Source organism: Phoca vitulina, unplaced genomic scaffold, assembly GCF_004348235.1.
Source record: "Phoca vitulina isolate PV1807 unplaced genomic scaffold, GSC_HSeal_1.0 scaffold64, whole genome shotgun sequence".
Classification (NCBI taxonomy): domain Eukaryota; kingdom Metazoa; phylum Chordata; class Mammalia; order Carnivora; family Phocidae; genus Phoca; species Phoca vitulina.
The window spans coordinates 681,478-704,233 of record NW_022589767.1 but is presented as its reverse complement, the minus strand read 5'-3'; the positions used below and the strand labels follow the sequence as shown (position 1 = coordinate 704,233).

General features: G+C 38.5%; 3 protein-coding genes across 3 annotated transcripts; 2 read left to right on the top strand and 1 right to left on the bottom strand.

Annotated features, from left to right (window-relative positions):
- Positions 1-1,780: 1,780 nt before the first annotated feature.
- Positions 1,781-2,752, top strand: LOC116624074 (taste receptor type 2 member 42-like). Its single transcript, XM_032391698.1, has one exon. The coding sequence runs from the start codon at positions 1,781-1,783 to the stop codon at positions 2,750-2,752; it is 972 nt and encodes a 323-aa protein (XP_032247589.1).
- Positions 2,753-10,873: 8,121 nt separating this feature from the next.
- LOC116624123 (taste receptor type 2 member 42-like) lies at positions 10,874-12,560 on the top strand. Its single transcript, XM_032391767.1, is given in 2 exon segments — positions 10,874-11,216; positions 11,219-12,560. Coding segments are annotated over 2 exon segments (927 nt in total). The 5' UTR covers positions 10,874-10,918; the 3' UTR covers positions 11,848-12,560.
- Positions 12,561-16,676: 4,116 nt separating this feature from the next.
- On the bottom strand, positions 16,677-21,657 carry SMIM10L1 (small integral membrane protein 10 like 1). Its single transcript, XM_032391779.1, has one exon. The coding sequence runs from the start codon at positions 20,571-20,573 to the stop codon at positions 20,367-20,369; it is 207 nt and encodes a 68-aa protein (XP_032247670.1). The 5' UTR covers positions 20,574-21,657; the 3' UTR covers positions 16,677-20,366.
- Positions 21,658-22,756: the final 1,099 nt, after the last annotated feature.

The window sequence follows — 22,756 nt, the reverse complement described above, 5'->3', positions numbered from 1 at the left end:
TTCTAAACCTACTCTCCCTCCAGGGATTCCCTCAAGTCCCAACACTCCATGCATCCAGGTGCAAAAGAAGAAGCCTGGATTTGCTGGCTTCTCTTCCTTTTTATAGCCCCAAATCCATCACTGAGACTTACTAATTCTACCTCCTAAATGTTTCTCATAGCCATGAATTTCTATCTATTTCTAGACATTAATCTGGTCAAAGCTATCATTCTCCTCCTGAAAACACTACTACCAAATTTCTTTATTTTCCTTCAGCCTTGCTCTATCCAATAAATTTCTTCCATCCCTCTCTCCTTCCTTCCTTCCCTCCCTCCCTCACTTCCTTCCTTCCTTCCTTTTTTCTTTCTTTCTCTTTCTTCCTATAATTTTAAATATTTGTCCTAAATTAAAAATTTTGTCATACAAAATGATTTACCAATAGTTCATTATATATCATTGTTCTTAATATACACACTTTAAAAATTAATAGAATTTAATTCAGAAGTGTGACAGTAATGTTGAAAAGGGCCAAGTATTTTTTTAATGATTTCATTCATTATTTTGGATGTTGTCTGGCAACACCTGAATACTTAATGCCAACAAGACACAAAATTTGTAACTTTGAGTTCATTTCTGATACATTGATGGCTTTTGTCAAAATCATTGGTTCTAGAATACAGAACAGATAACTTTTGTTTACTATTTCCTTATTTAATCTGATTAAATTCAGATTAAAATGATTTTTTACCTATTTTCTGTCTATTAAGGCTAATTAGCCAGCATTATGTCTCTGGCCAAAACAAATAGAACAAGTACAAAGATAAAGAGCAAAACTGAGGAATATGTTTAATCATGGACATGTCACTCAGAGATACTTGAAGAACATTTAGATTATAATTACAGTAAATTATGAGTGAGAAGACTTTAATGTCAGAAAAGTAATTTGGGTTTTGCTGTCTTTTTGTATTGTTTGATCAGTCCAAAATATAACTTAGCAGTTCCCTCATGAAATTCTAATTATCTATACAATCCAAGGCTAATGTCCCCTTTTTTCTCTTTCCCCAACAGTAATGTTTGTACTTACCTTTTTTGTGTTCACATTACATTTTCTTCTTCTTATTGTTTCTTTCTGTGTTTTCACTATTTTATGGATTTCCTAATGCTTTTTTTTTTTTTGTAGTAAACTATATTGCATTTGGAAATGAGTCGGACCCATAGCAGGCACTCAAGATATAGTTACTGAATTATAACTAAATTTTAGACTAGATTATTTAGATTTATATTATTATTAGGTTATTTCAAAGCTTTCTATGAAAAACAACTAAAATATTTGGATCCAAATGGTATAGTATTTCAGGTGAGGTGATTTTCTTCACAAATCAGTGAAAAAGAATCTGACCTATATTTGCATGCTAATGAATTTGACTTTAACCTTGTAATCATTACCTCAAGTGGAAAATTTGAATTCTTGGCAGTCATAAATAGGAACGCAAACTGTTTGGTTTGGAAATTAGTAGCTCTTTCAGATAAATAAAAACATCTTCATGAAAGTATGTGAGACCATACACTTTAGCAGATCTTTCTGGATTAAGATCAGCATTACAATAAAAGCAGAAAGTTTCCTTAAATATATATATATATATGTGAGACTGTATCCAACAGCAGGAGGTTCTGCTTAAGACTGGAATTGCAATAAAGGCAGTGAAGATAACTACCAGAAATGGATGCTATTCTGAAAGAGTTTGATTACAAATTTATTAATGAGACACAGTATTAGAAATTTGGATTTTTTTCTGTGGAAATGTTAGCTGGATTGGATATAATCTTTCTTACACTGTCGACAGCAGAATTCATAATTGGAATGTTGGGGAATGTGTTTATTGGACTGGTAAACTGCTCTGAATGGGTCAAGAACCGAAAAATCTCTTTAGCTGACTTCATCCTCACCTGCTTGGCTATCTCCAGAATCACTCAGCTATTGGTGTCATTGTTTGAATCATTTATGATGGGATTAAATCCACCTTTCTATTCCACTTATAAACTAGCAAAACCTGTTACTTTGCTTTGGAGAATAACTAACCATTTGGCAATCTGGTTTACTACCTGCCTAAGCATTTTCTACCTCCTTAAGATAGCTCAGTTCTCCTATTCCCTTTTCCTCTGGCTGAGGTGGAGAATGAACAGAGTGGTTCTTGCAATTCTTGTATTTTCTTTGTTCTTTCTACTGTTTGACTTTCTATTGCTAGAAACATTTAATGATCTCTTCTTGAATATCCATGCAATGGATGAAAGTAATCTGACTTTATATATAAATGAAAGTAAAACTTTTTATATTAAAACCCTGATTCTTCTTAGTTTTTCCTATATCATTCCTATTGTTCTGTCCTTGACCTCATTGCTTCTTTTATTTCTGTCCTTGGTAAAACACATCAGGAATCTGCATCTCAACTCCACGGGCTCCAGGGACTTCAGCACACAGGCCCATAAAAAGGCCATTAAAATGGTGGTGTCTTTCCTCTTCCTTTTCACAGTTCATGCTTTTTCCATACAATTGTCAAATTGGATGCTTTTTTTATTTTGGAACAACATGAGCACAAAGTTTATCATGTTGGCCGTATATGTCTTTCCCTCAGGCCACTCATTAATTTTGATTCTGGGAAACAGCAGGCTAAGGCAGACAGCCTTGAAGGTACTACGGCATTTTACAAGCTCCCTGAAAAGAGAAAAACCAATTTCCTCTTTACAGAAAGACCTTCCAAAGCCTTTCCAATGATGAAGACTTAGGAGTCTTTGAGGATCCATTTCACTTCTGGTTTTTTTCTACTGGGTTCCTTTAAACATTGTTGAGCATTATCGAAATTTTCCCTAGAAAAGGTTGCTTTTGATAATAATTGACACTTGGTCAGCCAATATAATTTTAAAAATGTTCACTTTTGTTTAAAACATTGGTTACCGATATCTTAAAATCTCAAATATCCTTCAAAGAGAATCTAAATTATTTAATTTTATATGCAACAGATGTATGTAATTGTAACTCAGATGTGGGGGAAGAGGCATGTTGTGTTTTAGAAATTGAGATAGATTACAAACTTCACTAGGTAGATGAACTATAAAATGTTGATAGCAAAGTTAATTGAGCAACTAAAGTCATAGATGGGAAAAACATGACCTTGCAGCTTAAAGGTCTAATTTTTTTTTCTTTTTTATAAAAAAGCTTTTCATTGTTGTCATTAGAGGTCTTGTTGATAACATGGGAACGAGATGTTGGAAAATAATATTCACAGTGCAAAATAAAATAAACTGGAAACACATGCTTATAATGCTAATCTTAATTTGAAATCCCAAATCATAAACATTTTTGATATATCTTGGCACTTATTAATTTTGCTAAATTCCAGGATATGCAATATTATTTTCAGAGTGGTAGATATTGATATTTCTACCATGCTATGTAATAGAATTAAAAACACAAAAATTATTCTGTAATTTAAAATCACACTCGTTGCTACTATAAAAAGATCATAATTACATTTTGAGAATGATTATGCTTGTGTTTGTGCACATATATTTTGTTGCAATCTGATCACTAGAGTTCTTAGAGAAACAAATAGAAAACAGGTCAATAAAGAAGGCATAGAAAGCAAAATTTATAATAACACTGTATGTTTAGTGTAAATGTTGGATAATATGTATGTGGTGCTGTTTCGACTATAATAATCTAAATTTAGATAAGGTAATGACAAATTGTAAATAAGATTAAGGGTAGGAAAGTTTACTATAAAATTTTGAATATAATTGGCGCGAGCCAAGCTACTCATGCTGTTTGACAAAGTCCAAGTATGGGGGACGATCCTGAGAACAGGAGACTCCACAGCTCGCTCCTGCTATTCTCTTTCATTTTGCTTATGGCAATCTTTATAATTGTGGGAATACTTCTGGGGTTTCATGATAAAGTGACTACTCATCTTAGTTACGCCTATCTAAGCAATCATAATGAAACTAATCCCACGAGGCCCCCCAGGCGCCTCCGAAGCGGCAAGATTCTAAGAAAGGAACAGCTCAGGCTGTTCCACAGTTCACTATATTTCCTGCGCTATAGAACGAAATAGCAAGACGGTCACACTCTGTCTAGCACCTTGCTCTTTGCGTATTGTTTTTTAGTTTTAGCGAAAGTCAATAAGCGGAAATCAATAAAGGTCATGTTAATCATTACAAAGGAAAAATAAAAGAAGGCTATGTCTGTAATCCAGAAAATGATCTAAGATTATCTCAATCAATTGTGAAAAAACATAATCACGTGTTACGAAAGTATGGAAAAACAAAAAAATCCTAACATATAAATAAAGTTCCTCCGAGGCTGTCAGGAGGAGATGTTTGCAACCTGGACCCTGTGTCTCTGTCTCCTCATTCGCCGACGCCGTCCTTTCCTCCGAGAGACCCACCCCGGCTGGAGCTGGACTCCGGCATATAATGGTATAGATTATATCATACAGATGCTGTGCAGGTATGTATAATGGAATTCTTAAAAAATGAAGATTTCTTTCTTAGGGTTTACCTTTGATGTATTCTTTAGATTGTGTTAAAGGAACAGAAAGTTGTAATTAAATGATGATAAGTGTGTGGGTTGTAAATTAATCTTGTTGGAGCCATAGGTATGGGCACTGCTCTAGGGCTGTTCCCTGGAGCTGAGAAGGATGTTAGAATTATTAACATTTTCCCCGTCCTCTCTCACTGTATGTAGAAAACTAAACTGCAAACACATCTAGGCTATGTGGTGCTTCTGTGTATCAATAACAATAACAACGTGTGTATAATGGTTTTAATGATAAGAAACATTTTACTCTTTTTACGAAGTAATTTATGTTTTACAAAAGAAAATGTACATGTATTATTTTGGGCACTAACTTAGTCCTGTCACTGTAATTATCTGGCCTTGGTAAAAGGGAATATGCAAATCAAGCTGGGTACATTTAGATCCAGATATTGAGTTTGTTTTGTTTTAGATATTCTTTCATATATATGACTTAAAGATAGTTATATACTCTTTATAAGATGATAACCAAAAATATTATTTAGTTTTTAGTTTCATTAAATTTTTCTTTGGTAGGCAAGATAAAGTAATTGAGCCAGTTTATGAGCAACTCTTGTTTTTAATAAGTGGGCCTTAGGGTAAGTGTGTCAATGTTTAACTAGGAGTAAGTCCATGCTTACCCAGCAAACTGAGGGAGATGGAACTCTAAGGAATAGGGGGCCCTATTCTTGACAAAGAAGTACAGCAAAGGACTAGTAAGAGAAGACAGGGTCATGGGCTGGGGTTATTGCAATTGATGTATTGTCATCTATATATTTGAATAGCAAGTGAGATCAAGCCCTGCGCCTCTACTTTCCCCATAACAAGAGCCTTTGTGGGGGACTCAGCAGCAGCTGAACCACCAGCCAAGAAGAGCCACTCCCAACACGTGCGTTGCCAGTCTCATGCAACCTGGAGAAGAAATACTGGTAATTATATCCTACTCTGGAACCAAAGTTGGAGAAAGTCACTGATGGAGATTGTCACTGATTTCTTGTTAACTATCTTTCTCACCCACCAAATAAATGTTCATTTAAAGAATCTGATGTAGGGATGCCTGGGTGGCTCAGTCGGTTAAGCGTCTGCCTTTGGCTCAGGTCATGATCCCAGGGTCCTGGAATTGAACCCCGCAGTGGGCTCCCTGCTCAGTGGGGAGCCTACCTCTCCCTCTGCCCCCTCCCTGCTTGTGCTCTCTCTCTCTGACAAATAAATAAATAAAAATCTTTAAAAAAAATCTGGTGTAATCACTGCTTGTTTCAATTTATCCACGTAGGTGATTTATAGGAGGGAACAAATAACTTGTTTCTATTGCTGAAATAGTCATGTCTCTGATCCTTAGGTCTGGTACTGGAGGCATCTGATAAGACATAAATCAAGCACAGCAAGACATTTTTGTTGAACTCTAGTGAATGTATCTGTCAGATAGAAACCCATACCTCTACAGATTTCAGAGAAAGGCATGCAAATTTCCTCAACGTCTCAGGTGATTTGTCTGTTGTCAGTAGGTGGCTTCTCCTAGCAAGATCTTGATTAGACCCCATCTCCTCTGAGCCAGGGATACCTTTAAGGGACATTTGCATCATCACACAGTCCGTCCCAATTCTGTCATTCGAGATACTAGATATGTTGTCTAGAGTAACCTATGTCCTACTCAGAACCTTAAGACCGATCTTCACAAGAACAAATTGATTTGAAAAGTTTGAAGAATTTGAAAAACATATACAGGTGAACATTTTTGTCTCCTTGTACACTAAATCCCGTGTCATAGACTATAGACTATAGCTTTTCAAATTTTACCTTTTTTCCCCCCATCAATACAAATGCAGCCTCAGGAGACTACAGAAATGCCCAGCCATTCTTACTATGAGCGTGAGACTAATGTTTGCCAGAGTGGAGGTTGGTATTAGTTACACTGGCCCTGTCTTAGGTTTGTCATGAGGAAGAGCCAGTGGGGATGTTTGTCCTCTAAGGATTTTGAAGGAAAACAAACAAACAAACAAACAAACACTATAGTCTTCAGTTCTGAAAATTAAAGGAGTATGCTAAGTGAAACAAACATCTACAAGAGAGCATCACAGCCAGGGAAACACTTGTTGCTGGCTTCTCTGAGACTATTAGGGGATCTAAACCTGTGGGCTTGGGGAGGGAAAGGCAATAGGAAGAGCCAAACTGAAAACCCAGGTATGTTTGTTCTCACCGGAGATGTCACTGGCACAGGGAGGAAACAGGGAGAACTCAAGCCAATTGATAGGAGCTCGTAAGACATTCAGTTGAATCACCTGTATTTACATTCATATAAGCAGTAGTTCATCACTATGTGCGTAGTACTCCCATTTGAATTTGGGCAAAGTAGATTTCTGAATGTATTCTCTCACCATTCCTTAGAAGAAATGTCACTCTCTCAACTGCTAATTTTAAAATCAATATTTATAGATTTTCTGATTTAAATTATAGTCATCATCGGAAGTTTAGATGAGTTATTTTGGGCTGTCCCTGTAGCATATACATAAATTTGATTAATTGTTATCTACCCAAGCACGTTGGAATAATATTACTTATATTTATACATATAATAAGACTTTTTCTTTACCGGGTATAACGCAACCATTTTAAGAATGAAGAGTATAAAGGCAGTTCAACCCAGGAGCGGAGACGGATTTGTAGTTATGCAGGTTTTTAAAAAATGTGAGCCTGGACTTTGAATTCAACTCATAGCCTATAGCCCTTGTGATTTTTATACTTGTTATTATGTCCTTTAGATTGAGTTTCTTCTTCAGTGTAACTATGAACTCAAGTATTCTGTAATGACCAAGCATCTGTTGGCTGACTTGTTGCTATGTGGGTTTTGTCCCTGCTGAACCATGTCTACCAACGAAGCCCTACTGTCAGGTAGCCTTCTACACCATGTCAGAGCATTTCTGTAAACCTCAGTGATCTTCTTGGCTTCCCGCCACCAAATACAGAGTTTTCTATCCATCTCCAGCTCCCTCCGCGGGCAGTCGTCTCTTTCGTGAAGAGACGTACAAAGGCCCTCACCTCCTTCAAGGATTTATGACTCTGTATGACTTCTGGTTTGAGCCAGGACGGCTGGAGAGCAGTATTGGTTATTTCAGGGTCAGTAACAGAAATCGGGCATGAGTTCATACATTATGTCATGACATTTTCCCTAGTTTTAAAGAGTTGCTTTCTTTTCTTGTTCTTATACTAGTTTCACAGTCAAGTCTTACTCATTTTCCCTTTTTCTTTGCTCCCAAGAGGATTAACACCTAAGTTAGCATTCACTGATTTAACAAATAGTTATCGAGGGCCCACTATTTGCCAGGCCCGCCCTGTTCTAGGAACTGGAAATAGATCAGCCGACAACAAAATAGTCCCTTCCCTTATGGACCTTAATGTCATCACCGAGGTCCTTGGTAGCTAAGGTTATGTAGTGTACGTGCCTGACGTAAAGTTTTTGATTGCCAAATAATCCATTTCAAAGACATCCATCTTGAACAAACATATTGCCAGCTTCTTGACACCGCTTCCAGTAAAACACCTGGTTAAGAAGCCAGGCCACTCCCACCCATGAAGTTCCCCTTTTTAGAAAGCCCTGAGTAACCTAGATAACTGCTTGCATGACCCCACTTTTCCCTTCCCAAGTCCTAATTAACAATGTTATGTTTTAAATTCGCCAGTAAAGGGGCGCCTGGGTGGCTCAGTCAGTTAAGGTCTGCCTTTGGCTCAGGTCATGATCCTAGGGTCCTGGGATCGAGCCCCGCATCGGGCTCCCTGCTCGGTGGGGAGCCTCCTTCTCCCTTTCCCTCTCTCTCTCTGCCACTCCCCCCACTCATACGCGCACATGCTCTTGCTCGCTCTCAATAAATAAATAAAATCTTAAAAAAAAATTCACCAGTAAAGTATGAGCTTGTAAAATCCTAGGCGTACACTCCCAATGTAAATAAAAACAGAACACCAGGTCTATGCTCCCCCAGGCTCATGACTTCCCTGTGTGGCCTTGGGCTTGCTCCATGTATCCTCCAGGACTTGTGAATAATAAACCTCGTTTTTTCCTATTTCTTTTTAAAAAATATTTTACTTATTTGAGAGAGAGACAGAGAGAGCATGCGCCGGGAGGTGGGGAGGGGAAGGGCAGAGGGAGAGGGAGAAGCAGACTCCCCACCTGAGCAGGGATCCGTATGCCTGGCTGGATCCCAGGGTTGCAGGATCATAACCTGAGCCAAAAGCAGACCCTTAACCGACTGAGCCACCGGGCGCCCCTAAACCTTTTTTTCAAAGTTTTTTCAAAGTTCCCTGATGGTTGTTGCTGAGGTGAATCATAATAAAAACCAAGAAGGTCAATCCAACTGCTGCCTGGTGAAGACCATCTGCTCAGCCGTTACTGGGATGTTGCCGGAGGCTCTCAGTTTCATCACAAGTAAAGAATTTAAGGACCGACCAGACAAGGTAGAGTGGTGCAAGAGTTTATTAAAGAGAGAGAGTACACCTCAAGGGAGAGCTGTGCCTGGGGTTTGGGTCTCTATCTTTCTTTGACAGTATTAACTAAGGGGTGCAATATTTATTATTTGGGGAGGGGATTTTTGGGGGGAGCAGGGTTTTGCACCTTTTCTCCCATATTTATGAGGGTCTCTGGCCTTCTGGGTCTTGGGCCTGTCTGGTTTGATCTGGCTTCTTGTGGCTTTGTTTGCAGAATTCTGCCAGGACAGGTTGCTAACTTTCCTGATAATGGGCCTTGACTCACCCTTGCTGGCCTCCAGGCATCCTGTTAAAGCCTAACTAACTGCCCACTCTAACACAGCCACACCTCAGCTCCGGTGGGGAAAAGTCTGTGGGGGCCCACACAAGTAGTGGGGCCCGGGTGAGTGCCTCAGGCATTGGTAATCTAGAGCATCGCTATTGATAGCCTGAGACCAACACAAAACAGGTAATTTGTTAAGCAGAGTCAAAACTGGCTGAATGGGGAATGCATTGTCAGAGTGCAAGTAGGCAAAATTCCTGTCTTATTCCTGGAGAATATTCATAGATTTGCAGCTTGTGGGTACAAAGATATTTGCCTGGGTTTAGAAGGTAATTTAAGACATAGATCAAGGAGTTCTCAATGAGTGCCAACAATATATCCCAGACCAATTAAGTCAGAATCCCCGGGGTTGGCTCACAGGCATCAACATATATTAATATATTAATAATTAATAATAATTAATAATGTGTATGTATATATATACACACACACACATACATATACCTCAAGTTCTCTGGATAAGAGAGATAACCTTACAGTCAAGGTTGAAAGATCATTGTATTAAAGTTACCTGTTTGTGGAGACAAAAAAACAAACTATATTTTACTGTAACAATTTTTGATGAGACAAAGGCTTTAACTAGAAGCAGAATATTGAAAAGGAGAACCTCCCTCCCACTCCCCTACCCCTCTGGGTTTTTTTCCTACTATATTTTTTTCTTACTATTTTTTCCCTCTCAGCTGACAAGAGCTTATTCAGAATCAAATAGGCAGTAACTTACTGAGAACAAAGCTCAAAAAATCAGAGTAATAGCTCAAATAGGTTTGATTTTGGTGCCTTGGCATATGCTTTTATATCATTCTGGAAAATGATTTCCCTTTGTATCTATTTCTTCAAGAAATCCTAAGAAGCTTCAAGATCCAAGCCAGTTGTCACTCTCCTTATAAAGCCAGAATGAACTATTGACAGTTTGTAACACACTCCTCTGAGGTGCAGTTGCATTGTGGTCAAACTTTTGTCACATTCAATAGTCATAGTTTACCTAATGTTGCTTTCTCTAATACTCTGTGAGCTCCTTAATGTTGCTTCTCTTTATTCACTAATTTCATCTACAATAGTATCTGAACTATTATGGATTTTATTGAATGGAATTAATGAATAATGCCTGTATTAGAGAGATTTATTTTTAGACAGAATTGTCTATTACAATTAAGAAACCTGGATCCAAATGGTATTTTTGGGTGAAAAGGAAAGTGCAAATCAGTGTAAAGAAATCTGTCTCATATTTGCACGTTTGCCAATTGGACTTTATTCTTCCGGATGTTCTCACAAGTGGAAAACTGCTGTCAATGCCAATGATGAGTAGGAACATTTACTGTTTAATTTGGAAATCAGTCGCTGATTGGAAGTTATGTTAAAGTTTTTCATTTAAATCTGTAAGACTGGCTCTCCTTGTGTATACTTCAGAGCCTCAGCTGGAATAAAAGAGAAGGATTTTTCAGGAAAATAAATGAGAGAGTATCTGAGCATTTTTCAGTGAAAAGTATCAGACTGGATTTTATTCCATAACATTTTGACAGCCGAAAAATCAGTGAGACATAGGACTAACTTTCTGGATTCTTTCTACAGAAATGCCATCTGGAATTAAAAATGCTTTTCTGATAGCAACAGGAGAATTCATAGCTGGAATGTTGGGGAACAGCTTCACTGTACTGGTTAACTGCATTGATTGGGTCAAGAGTCAAAAGCTCTCATCAGCTAACTGCATTCTCACCAGCCTGGCTATCTCCAGAATTGTTCTTCTTTGCATAACACTATTCGATTCATTTTTAACGGTGTTCTGGCCACATCTTTATGCCGTTGATAAACTAGCAAGATTCGTTAGCATTCTTTGGACACTGAGCAATCACCTAGCTACCTGGTTTGTCACCTAAGTGTTTTCTTCTTTAAAATAGCCAATTTCTCCCACCCCTGTTTCATCTGGCTGAGGTGGAGAATTAACAGAGTGCTACTTGTGCTTCCACTGGGGTCTTTATTCTTACTGTCTTGCAACTTTGAATTATTAGATACATTTACTAATTTCTGGGTTAATGTCTATCAAAGATATGAAAGAAACTCAACTTGGTCCCTAGATATAAGTAAAACTCTGTATCTTAACAGCTTGATTGTTTTCAGTTTCATCTACTTAATCCCCTTTCTTCTGTCCCTGACCTCACTGCTCCTTTTATTTCTTTCCCTGAGGAGACATACCAGGAATGTGCAACTGAACTCCGGCTCTAGGGACTTCAGCAGAGAGGCCCATAAAAAGGCCATGAAAATGGTGATGTCTTTCCTTCTCCTCTCCACGGTTCATTTTTCTTCCATCCTATTAACAGGTTGGATTTTCCTTTTACTGCAGAATTGTCAGGTCAATTTGGTTGTCATGTTATTATCGACTCTTTTTCCTCCAGGCCACTCATTTATTCTGATTTTGGGAAACAGCAAGCTGAGAAAAACTGCTTTAGGACTACTGTGGCATCTTAATCACCACTTGAAAATGGTGAAATCTTTAGCTTCATAGACTCTTCCAGAATTTCCTATATCCCAAGAGAATTAAATTAATGAAGAGACATTGAAGATCCATTTTAACCTTTGGTTTTCTCACTGGCTTCTTTTAGATACTATTAAACATCACAGACTTTCCCCAGAATGACCTATAAATGTAAAAAGCAAGCGTCATTCATTATAACACTTGCTAGTAACAAGAATATATTTGAGACAATATGAATGTAAAATATGTAATGCAGCATGTATTAATTTTATATATGCTAGCAAATATTTATTACGTTCCTATGTGAGAAAAGGATTACTTAGAAATGAAAATCCCTTCCAAGTTGAAGTAGGTGGAATATTTGTACAATATTAAGTTAAAAATAAATTAAGGAATAAAAATGCTGGAAGTGCATCATCATCCCGTAACAACAGACATAACTTTTAAAACAAAGAAACAGACTCTCAGCATGAATCCAAGCTAGAATAGACAACTACCTTTGTTGAATAAGAGAAAAATCAATTTAGTTTATAAAAAGACACTGAATAATTATCCCTAATTGTATAAGAATACTTTTATGTGTACTTTACGAGGATCAAAATCGGAGTTTGTGTGGGGTGTATGTCTGCATGTAAGGATTATACGAAGGCTGGTGTCCCTTGTCAGAGAGGACAAACACAACCAACTCACCAGGGATAAGAAAAGTTTACAGGAGAATATTGTGTATTTGTGTAAATTTTAACATGTTTGTGTGTGTGTGTGTGTGTGTGTGTGTGTATATATATATACATATATATATATATATATATAGTGCCGGGTTGATGTTTATAACAAAATAATTGAAATGAAATCAAAGTAGCTGAAAATGTACATAATCTTAAGGCCAGCCCTTGGCAAAATTGTGCTTGTTAATGATATTGCAACTCCGAATAAAAGTTTGTTATCTAGTAATTTATAGAAATTAAAATTTTAAACATATTAAACTATTGATAATGAAGAAATCGTTGTAGGGTTTTAAATTGCCATAATTTTTCAAATGTAGAAGCTAAAAAAAACCAAAAACAAACTAGATAATAAATGTTGAAAAATATGTGGGTTATAAGTTAATTTTGATGGAGCAGTAGGTCAAGTCTAATGGTGGGAATATAAAAACCGTAAGGGCTTTGTAAAGTGTACTCTTCCTCCAGGGAACTGTGCTATGGGGTGTTCTGATGATGAGGAGGAGGGTACATGTACATACCCACCCACAAAAAGATTTACATTTTTTTTTTTAACTTCACTCATTATGTTGGACCCTATATAAGAAATTTCCTGGGGGGGGGGGGGGGGGGGGGGTGAACTGGATGAAGGTGATCAAAAGATACAAACTGCCAGTTATAAGAAAAATACATATAGGGATGTAATGTACAACATGACGACTGTGATTAACACCTGCTGTATGGTAAACCTGAAAGTTGCTAAGAGAATGGATCCTAAAAGTTCTCATCGCAAGGAACAAAATCCTTTTTTTTTTTTTTTAAAGATTTTATTTATTTATTTGAGAGAGAGAGAGAGCACATGAGAGGGGGGAGGGTCAGAGGGAGAAGCAGACTCCCCGCTGAGCAGGGAGCCCGATGCGGGACTCGATCCCGGGACTCCAGGATCATGACCCGAGCCGAAGGCAGTCGCTTAACCAACTGAGCCACCCAGGCGCCCCCAAAATCCTTTTTCTTTTTTTTGTATCTATATAAGATGGTGGATGTTAACCGAACTTCTCGTGGTAGTCATTTTGCGGTATTACGGTGTGCAGTTTAAGCTTATACTGTGCTGTATGTCAATTATATATCAATTAAAAGAAATTTCCTAATGATTGTCAATGGCATTATCTTAATTTTGGAAAGGTGGAATTCTAATCATACTAGCTATTATTTAGATTCAGATACTGAGGATAATTTGGTTTAGAACACATCCTTTTTCGTAAGGAAGTTAAGATCACTTTGTACTTAGTAGAAGTAAGCATATTTAGTTTTAGTTTTTAGATTTACACGTTAGTATCAGCAAACTTTTCTTTATTGACCAAGATAAAAAAAAGGATTTGAACAACCATGCACAGCCCTTGCTTCTTATGAGCGGGATTTAGCAGTAAATGTTCTCATTAGGATTAAGACCTCACTTCTCATGTACTGATGTTGGAGAGATGAAGCTCTAAGAAGCAGGGGCCTATTCCTGATCAAAAGCACACAAAATGACCATTAAAAATGAGGCCTGGGTTACAGATTGGGCAGTGGCTACTGGTGTATTGCTTTCTCCCTAGTAAAATGGTATTTTGAGGGATGCCTGGGTGGCTCAGGCATTAAGCGTCTGCCTTCGGCTCAGGTCATGATCCCAGGGTGCTGGGATCCACCCCCGCATCGGGCTCCTTGCTCAGCAGGGAGCCTGCTTCTTCTTCTCCCCATTGTCTGTTACTCCCCCTGCTTCTGCTCTCTCTCACAAATATATCAATAGAATCTTTAAAAAAAGATTGATCAAGAATTACTCTCAGAATAAATCTTCATTTAAAAAATTGATCAGATGATTGGTTTGATCAATGCAGGAAAAAAGTTATTGAAGAGGGTTATATATATATAAAAAAAATCACAGGTGACAGATGGACTATTTTCAATTTTAGCAGTGGGGAAACACCAACATACATACAGCTTCAGAAGACAAAGGAACACCATGGTACCTCTATTCCTTAGCCCCATGTTTAAATGAGTTTAGTTTTTTATTTTATTTTATTTTAATTTAATTTTATTTGACAGAGAGAGAGAGAGACAGTGAGAGAGGGAACACAAGCAGGGGGAGTGGGAGAGGGAGAAGCAGACTTCCTGCAGAGCAGGAAGCCGCGATGCGGGGCTTGATCCCAGGACCCGGGAATCATGACCTGAGCCGAAGGCAGACGCTTAACGACTGAGCCACCCAGGCGCCCCTAAATGAGTTTAGTTTTAAAAATAACTTCTTTTCCCTTTCATACAGATCTAACCTGACTTTGACTTGAGATATTTTCAAAAGTTTTCTTTTTATCAATTAAAAACTAGTTTCTTGAAAGAAAGCTCCTTTTTTAAAAATTAAACCTTTTTTTTTTTTTAAAGATTTTATTTGACAGAGAGAGACAGCAAGAGAGGAAACACAAGCAGGGGGAGTGGGAGAGGGAGAAGCAGGCTTCCTGCAGAGCCCCAATGCGGGGCTCAATCCCAGGACCCTGGGATCATGACCTGAGCCCAAGGCAGACACTTAACGACTGAGCCACGCAGGCACCCCCCCCCCCCATTTTTGTTTATCTGTTGGCCTCACTTCTCTTACTGTGCCTATGATTTCAGAGTGAAGACATTTCAGGCACAGTTATTTCATTAGTGCTTTTTACCTTTTGGTTGTGACAATTTATCTTTTCTCAATTTGGTTCATATGAAAAGGTATACCCAATCTACTTCATTCAATGTATGAACAAACTTCATTTCTCTTTATTCATTGATGCCCTCCACTACCTTACTGTGAATAAATCCACATACTTGGTATTTGAAAGTCATAAAGATGGGCAAAACTTTCTAAAGCAGATCCCTAATTAGGCTAGGAACTGGCAGGGGTGCCCTCAGATGTACGGCAATTAAGCTACTAAGAATTCAATAGTTTCTTCTTATCATTTGTTATAGGCACTCAGTAATGTCCTTGGTCTTTTGATGGTCCCCAGAGCATTGCTGAGATTGGAGGGGGGAGAAGTGGACTTCATTTGTAAAGACTCATGACTTGGTCTGGTGGTAATCTTGCCCGGCAATCGACTATTGAAGAATTCTTATTAAAATTGCAAGAAGTTCCCATATTCATGGTAATCCAACCCAACCGATGTGAACCAACTGAACCCTACTGGAAACCCTAGTTATTGCAGGGGTTCCTTTCTTGGTTCTCTTGCCTGAAACCTTCCAAGTCTACTCTTCAGACTACTTTCCAGGTTCAGTTTCTGGCAGTTTCCTCTCTCTCTCCTTTTGTTCCTATATTCCTAAACTTTCCATTCCCACCCCTTTACGTCTCCATGTGTAAGTCCTGTTTTCTTTTTGACTATCAAATCTATGAATGCTGAACCAGGAAAAGCCCCCATTAAAATAGGACTGTAAGACTTTGTACAGAAAATTTAGGTAAGCCTCCTCAGAGCAGTGATGGATAGTTTCAAAATTCATGTTCACCTTATCTCTACTCCTTAGGGGTAAGTAAAGTGTTTCCTTTCCAATCCTAGGGGTAATGTCCTTTTCTCTAACTCCCTTCATCCCCTTTCTCTCCACAAACAGGCCAAATGACTTTAGACAGCAGAAAGTATAAAATGCTTGGATTTACATATCAAAGTATATTGAGTGTTTATATTCTAATACATAAAGCCCTCAACTATACTGAAAAAAAAGATATTGCCAACTATGATCCAGATAATACTTCTGTTTCACATTTAAGAAACAGGATTATTAAAAAAAAAAAAAAGCCAAAGGATTATTCAGCATTACCTATACATTAAAAAAATGAATCCCTCATCAAAAGTATCTTTAGGGATAAAGGAGGTTCAACTCTAGTTTGGCCAACTACTATGACCTTGGGGAAAGTTACTTAACCTCTTTAAATTCCAGTTTCCTTATCTTTAAAATGATGGTGAAAATGTTTTCCTCATAGGATATACATGAGAATTATAGAGATCATGTATGTAAATAACTTCGCACAGTTCCCGGTATTGAAAACTCAATAAGGGATGCCTGGGTGGCTCAGTGAGTGAAGCGTCTGCCTCGGGCTCAGGTCATGATCCCAGGGATTGAGTCCCGCATCAGGTTCCTTGCTCACCGGGGAGCCTGCTTCTCCCCCCTGCTTGTGCGCTCTCTCTCTGACAAATAAAATCTTAAAAAAAAACCTCAATAAAATTAAAAAATGATGCTGATAATAAGGATATGCTCTTTTAGCCAAGCAATCACATATTTTTGCCAACTGAAAAAAAAAATTTATTCCCTAACCTTCAAGTTATGTTACTATGATCACCATTCCCTTTTAAACTGTAACACAGTCCACATTCCCCAGTATTTTTATCAATTACACTTTATGAATGTGTTTTTTCTTTATTTGTGAGAACTATGTCACCTCTCTGCTTCTTCATGCTGGAAGGATCTCTGGACCAATCAATATTCATGATGGCCCGAAAAAGCTTAATTTATGAGCAATAAAGTGGACCTTAATATCAGGGGCAACTTTATCTTTATTTCCTTCATTGACTAATGACTATGTGTAGAAAAAACAACTAATTTGGCATTTATCCAACTATGTTTATTATCTACATTGCATTAGCTTAATACTCTAAGGGATAGAGCAATGAACAGTCTTTGGCTTCATGGATGCTGCCTGGAAGGATGGTAAGAGGAATAAAACTACTTGCAAATTAGAATAAGTGGTTTAGTCAGGGCAAAAATCTTGTTTTCTCCCTTGGGAAACTTCACTGAGTTATAAATGTGGGAAGAAAAATATAGACTGGGTGTAAGAACAAATGTGAAGAATAAAGGGTAAATCATGGAGCCTTCATTCAGTTCCTACTTCATAGTTGCTGATACTATATGTGCTGTAAAAATTGGATAGGATACAGTATCTTCCCTCACAGAGAGTCCAATATAGCAGGAGGATGTGATACACAGTAAGTGCTGAGTGCCTTGGTTTCTTTAGTGTAACAAAAGGCTAAGCTGAAGAAAAAAGGTTGAAGAAGGCACATATTCACGTAGCAACCTGAATGAAGCATCCCTGTCCCTCACCATTCCAGAGCTAATGGCAGCCCCATTCTTTCGTTACAAAGTGGGACACTAGTACTTCTGGGGAAGAGCGATGCTCACCATTTGTAAGTACCCTGGCATTACAGAATTGTTTCACTGATCAAATTACATTGCTGGTATTTTAAAATGTTTTAGTTCCTGAACTCTCACAGCAATATGTAAGAACCAAGGGAAAGATGATAGAAAACTGTCTCTTGGATATTTAAAAACAAAAACCCACATCTGATAACTAATGCACAATTAGGCAAAAATAAGGTAGCCTATGAGAATGGCAATAGGTTGATATGAACACAGCCCTTAGATGGAGTAAAACATTAATACAATCAGGGGAATCTGGGAAAAAATAATGAAAAAAAAGTGACATCTAAGTTTAGCCTTAAAAATACAGGTCGAGTAACAAAAGGCAAAAAAAAAGAAAGAGAAGAGAAGGCAAAAGAAAGTAAAAGAGGATGTGCTCAAAAAAACTACAGGAGTTTGCCTGGGGACAAGGAATAAAGAAAGGTTACATCCCTGCTTGTAAACTGTACTTTTCCATTATCAAAACTGATAACATTTGCATTCTACTTTGTAACCACAATTAAGTATAAAGAAACACAATTACCCAAAGCCAGACTTGGTGCTGGAGGGGGAACTTAGTTTACAACCCGAGAGTATACTTGTTGGTTGGACACAATTAGTGGAATACAAAACTGCAAATAGTTTATAAATGTTTATCTCTCCAAACAATGGCGACTTTTATCTCTTAAAATCCTTCTGGAGGCTCTGCCCCAGGCCCTCAGGGTCAGTACCTTACAGATCACCTTTAGGACTGAAAAGCTCCACTGGAAAAAAACAGGCGCTCTATGAGTTTTAAGTTTTACTCACATGTTAATGAGATATTTTGTTAGAACAAATACTACTTATTGTGTATATATCAAGCACTAAGGCAGGCTTATTTTTAATTCTGACTTTTCAAAGTAGGTATTTTTATCTTCTTTTAATAGTTGAGCAAACTGGGTTTTAGGCAGACTGATTCACCTACAACCACAAAATTAAGAGTTTGTATTTTCACAGTGATATGCCTGATTTAAAAACTCAATCCCATTTTACTGTGGTGGCTCTTAACCAGTGCTGTATATTTCAATTGCCTGGGGGAAACTTTTTATTAAAACTGAAACTTACTTAAATTAAGTTTTAATCAGAGAAATACATATATACAATTAAGAAAAACCAAAATAATACTGTTAGACTGGTAGTGAAAGACAGCAATCCTCTGCCTTTTCTCTACCCATCTCCGACTTTTTTCTCCAGAGACAACCACTTCTATCGTAGCTTTTTTAATAATGTGTTGATATTGCTTTACTCACCTCTCTGTATTAGATCTTGCCTGATTTTCCCCCATTACACACACCTCTCCTCTCCAATCCCCTCAATACTACACATTTTTTGTTGTATTAGTATTCAGTTTTACGTAATTATGACTGACTTTATATGACTAGTATTATTCGCAACAGAAGAATGCACTGTAGTTCCTGAAAAAACTTTGAATTTTCCTGTTTCATAATGGATTTGTTTCCTTAATTTTTAAAAAATTTGCAGACCACCAATTCATCCTCAGACTCTGAAAAACTAAAAATCTCGTCTTTATATTCAAACACACCCAGTACTCTCAGTTTTTCTTTTTGAGACATTCCACCTAACTTTCTGTCTTTACGCATTTCTTATTGAATTCATGCTCTTCTCCCCTACTCTCCTCCCTCTTTAATATAGTTGTATTACGATTTTAGCAACTTCATGGCATACTCCTTAGGTCATTTACTCTTCAAATAATAAAACGCCTTTTTCCCCATTGACGACAGACTGTATTTCTCAACTTCCCACTTTATAAGGACAGCATTACCATTTTTTCCCTCCCCCTTCAACATCCCTGCTTGTGAACCGTACTTTTCCATTATCAAAGCTGATAACATTTGCATTCTACTTTGTAACCATGATTAAGTATTATCTCAAAAGATGAAAACCATAAACATCATTTACATTAATTATTACGATTATTTAAATGTTATTCACGAAGTAGCCAAGCTTAGTGCTGTGACTGGATTTCCTTCTCTTTGGCTCCAAGGTCTTGAACTACATGCTACTCACAGGGACCCCGAAATAGAGTCCACTTTCTTACACTCCAACCCTCTGTTCAAAATCCACCAGCATTTTATATTGTTTGGTATTAGAAGGTCGCTTTTCCTGTACAGTTGTGCTTTTCCACTGACAATTTCTGATTGTCACGGTTTTCTCTTGTTGAAGAAATATATTTGCCTTCCACGTATCTTCAAGATCTTCAGCTTCTTACTCATCCAATGTCTTGCTTACAATCCCAATATTCCCAAAATTTATGTCTTATTTTAATTTGGGCCATGAGCTTGTTGTACATTAAAATTTTTCTGAAAACTTTATTAGCCCTCCTTTTTTTTATAATGCATCATGTTCGTTCTGTTTTCATTTTAAGGATGCAAAGCTTCTTAAATATTGTCGTAGCCCTTAACTGAAGTTCTTCGCTGTCCCCGGAAAATCGCGTACTTCCTCTCTCTAGCCGCTACCCGCCACCGCCCCGGCAGCGCGGCTACGACCGTCTCCGTTGAGAGCGCAGCCGCGAAGAGCGCTCAAGTCCTCTCGCGAGATTCCAGAGCTCCGCGCTCGCAGCTCCGTTTCGCCGCCGAGGCTCCTGGGAGTCGGCCATGTCCTGGCCGGGAAGCCGGCCGCGTAATCACGGTACTAAATGCGTACCTGCAAGCGGATGTTGAGGATCACCGAGCCTGCGACGTAGAAGTACGGAAAGTTCATGCGCAGCTGCCAGGCCAGCTCGAAGAAAGCGAGCAGGGTGCGGGAGAGCCCTTTGCAGAAGACTCCGTAGGAGCTGGGGACCCCGGCCGTGCTGGAGGCTTTGAGGGCCAAGGAAGACGGAGCCGCCGCGGTGGCCATGGACCCGGTGTCGCCGCTCCCCCAGTGCTGAGCGCCGAGAGTCACCACAGGCCTCGTGGGCCCCCGACCGACGGCCGGGACGGCGAGGGGCAGGGTGGGGGTGATTACGCAGCCGCCAGGCACATACCTGCGCCTCCCGCTGACTCCGTTTCCTCCCCAGCGGCGCTCTGGCCACGGTAGCCGCTGTCGCTCCGCCCCTTCCTGTCTGCTGCTCCCACGGGTCTTTAGCACTTAGAGAGCTTAACAGGTGGTAGATGCGGAAGGGGTTATGCACGTATATAGGCCATACACATTGTCTTATATGTGGTCAGCCAAACAGATATTATTTTCACTCTGAAATGAAGAAAGGAAGCTTAGTAAAATTACGTAATTTGAATTTGCCCTAGAGAACACAGTTTGTAAGGGTCAAACTTCAGATTAAAACAGGTTTGTCTGCTATGTGATCTGGGGTATTAGCCAGGAATATCACCCTTTGATTTCATAAAATTAACCCTAATATTAGGGCAAGATGAACTCTTTACATAAGCCAGTTCAGACATAAAGTCTCTGTGTTCATAACATACTATAACTGTAAAGGATCACAACCTCAGGCTATGGATTTTCCTGTGTATTAGGACTCTTTCAATTGCAAGTGACCCAGACCTTTAAGCAAACAAAATGAAACACATACATACGCACATATACTTTAATTTGGGAGGGGGGGACATGTTACATACATACAATATAATTCCCACCCAGGTAAACCCATGAAAAGTCCAGAATAGGTGGTTGGAAGCATGGGGATACACCTGTGAAACCTGTGGCTAGGCCCCAAAGCTTGGAATACTACTAAAATCTAAACTCTGAATAACCTTAGGGTTAACATCATAGTGTATCTCCCATAGCCATATACCCTTCTGATGTTTAAGTGATGCACATTTCATTACCTTCTCCAATCTACATTTTAACTTAACCTCTACACTCAGGGATTATTCAGATACGTAATTTATGATCAAAATCCTCAGATTACTGTCTAGTTCTGAAAAAGCACTGTTCACATATCCCACATCTCACCTGCACTGAATAGCTGTAGTGACTACTCGAAGCACAGTTAATGTATCCTAGAGGACCTCTGTTTCTCTGTATCCTACTGATAATGATTGGTACAAATAACATGCTGTTATGAAATTTGTAAAATGTAATTGTGTGTCCCCAGCTAGAATTTTTTCTACTTTGTTATACTAATACCACCCCTGCAACACTGTGTAGACAGCACTTAGAAGAACTGATTACCAGTCACGTGAGACAACTTATAAAATAGAATATTTGAGAATTTAAAATATTCTGAAGAATGATATAAGATGAATGACAACTCTGAGAACCAGGAGAAAATGTGTAATTTTAGTATACAAGTATAATTTACCCTTTCTGAAAATTGAAAAAAAGAATAGATCAAGATATTCAGGGTCACTTAAGTCATTAAGTTTCTGGATCTTCCATTTCCAACTATATAAAACTATGTGGATTCATTCTCCTCTACCCTTTCTCTACTACCCCACCCCTTACACCCAGCTCTGGTTAACTCCAGGAAAATCCTGTCTGTCATCCTGAGTCCATGGGGAAAATAGCAGCCATCTACTGCTAAGGTGCTTAGGTAGATGTCCTGTTTCAATGGGAAAGGACTGGGCAAATAAAGAGTAGTCATGAACTCCCTCTTCTACTCATTAATATTCTAAAGCTGATGAAGGATTTCCATCAGGTGAAACTGACAGTGGAATGTGGACTAGGACCAATATTTTACATGGTTCTGGTTTTTATTCTGTCCTTTGATCTTTAGATTTGAATAACTGATCCATATTTTTTGCCAAGTAGGCACATGTAAGTAAGCTCTCAACAGTAACACGTCCTAAGCCATTTGTCTAGTTGATACTGCATTGGCTACTAACTGGACCTTCCTTTCCTAATCTTCATTATTCCCCCTTTTTTGACTCTATATTCCCAATTTAGTACTTTCATTTTGAGAGAGAGCACGGGTGAGTGCACGGCCAGGGAGGGGCAGAGGAAGAAGGAGAGAATCTCAAGCCAACTGTCCTACATGGGGCTCCATCTCACGACCCTGAGATCACAACCTGAGCCAAAATCAAGAGTTAAGACACTTGGGGCGCCTGGGTGGCTCAGTCATTAAGCGTCTGCCTTCGGCTCAG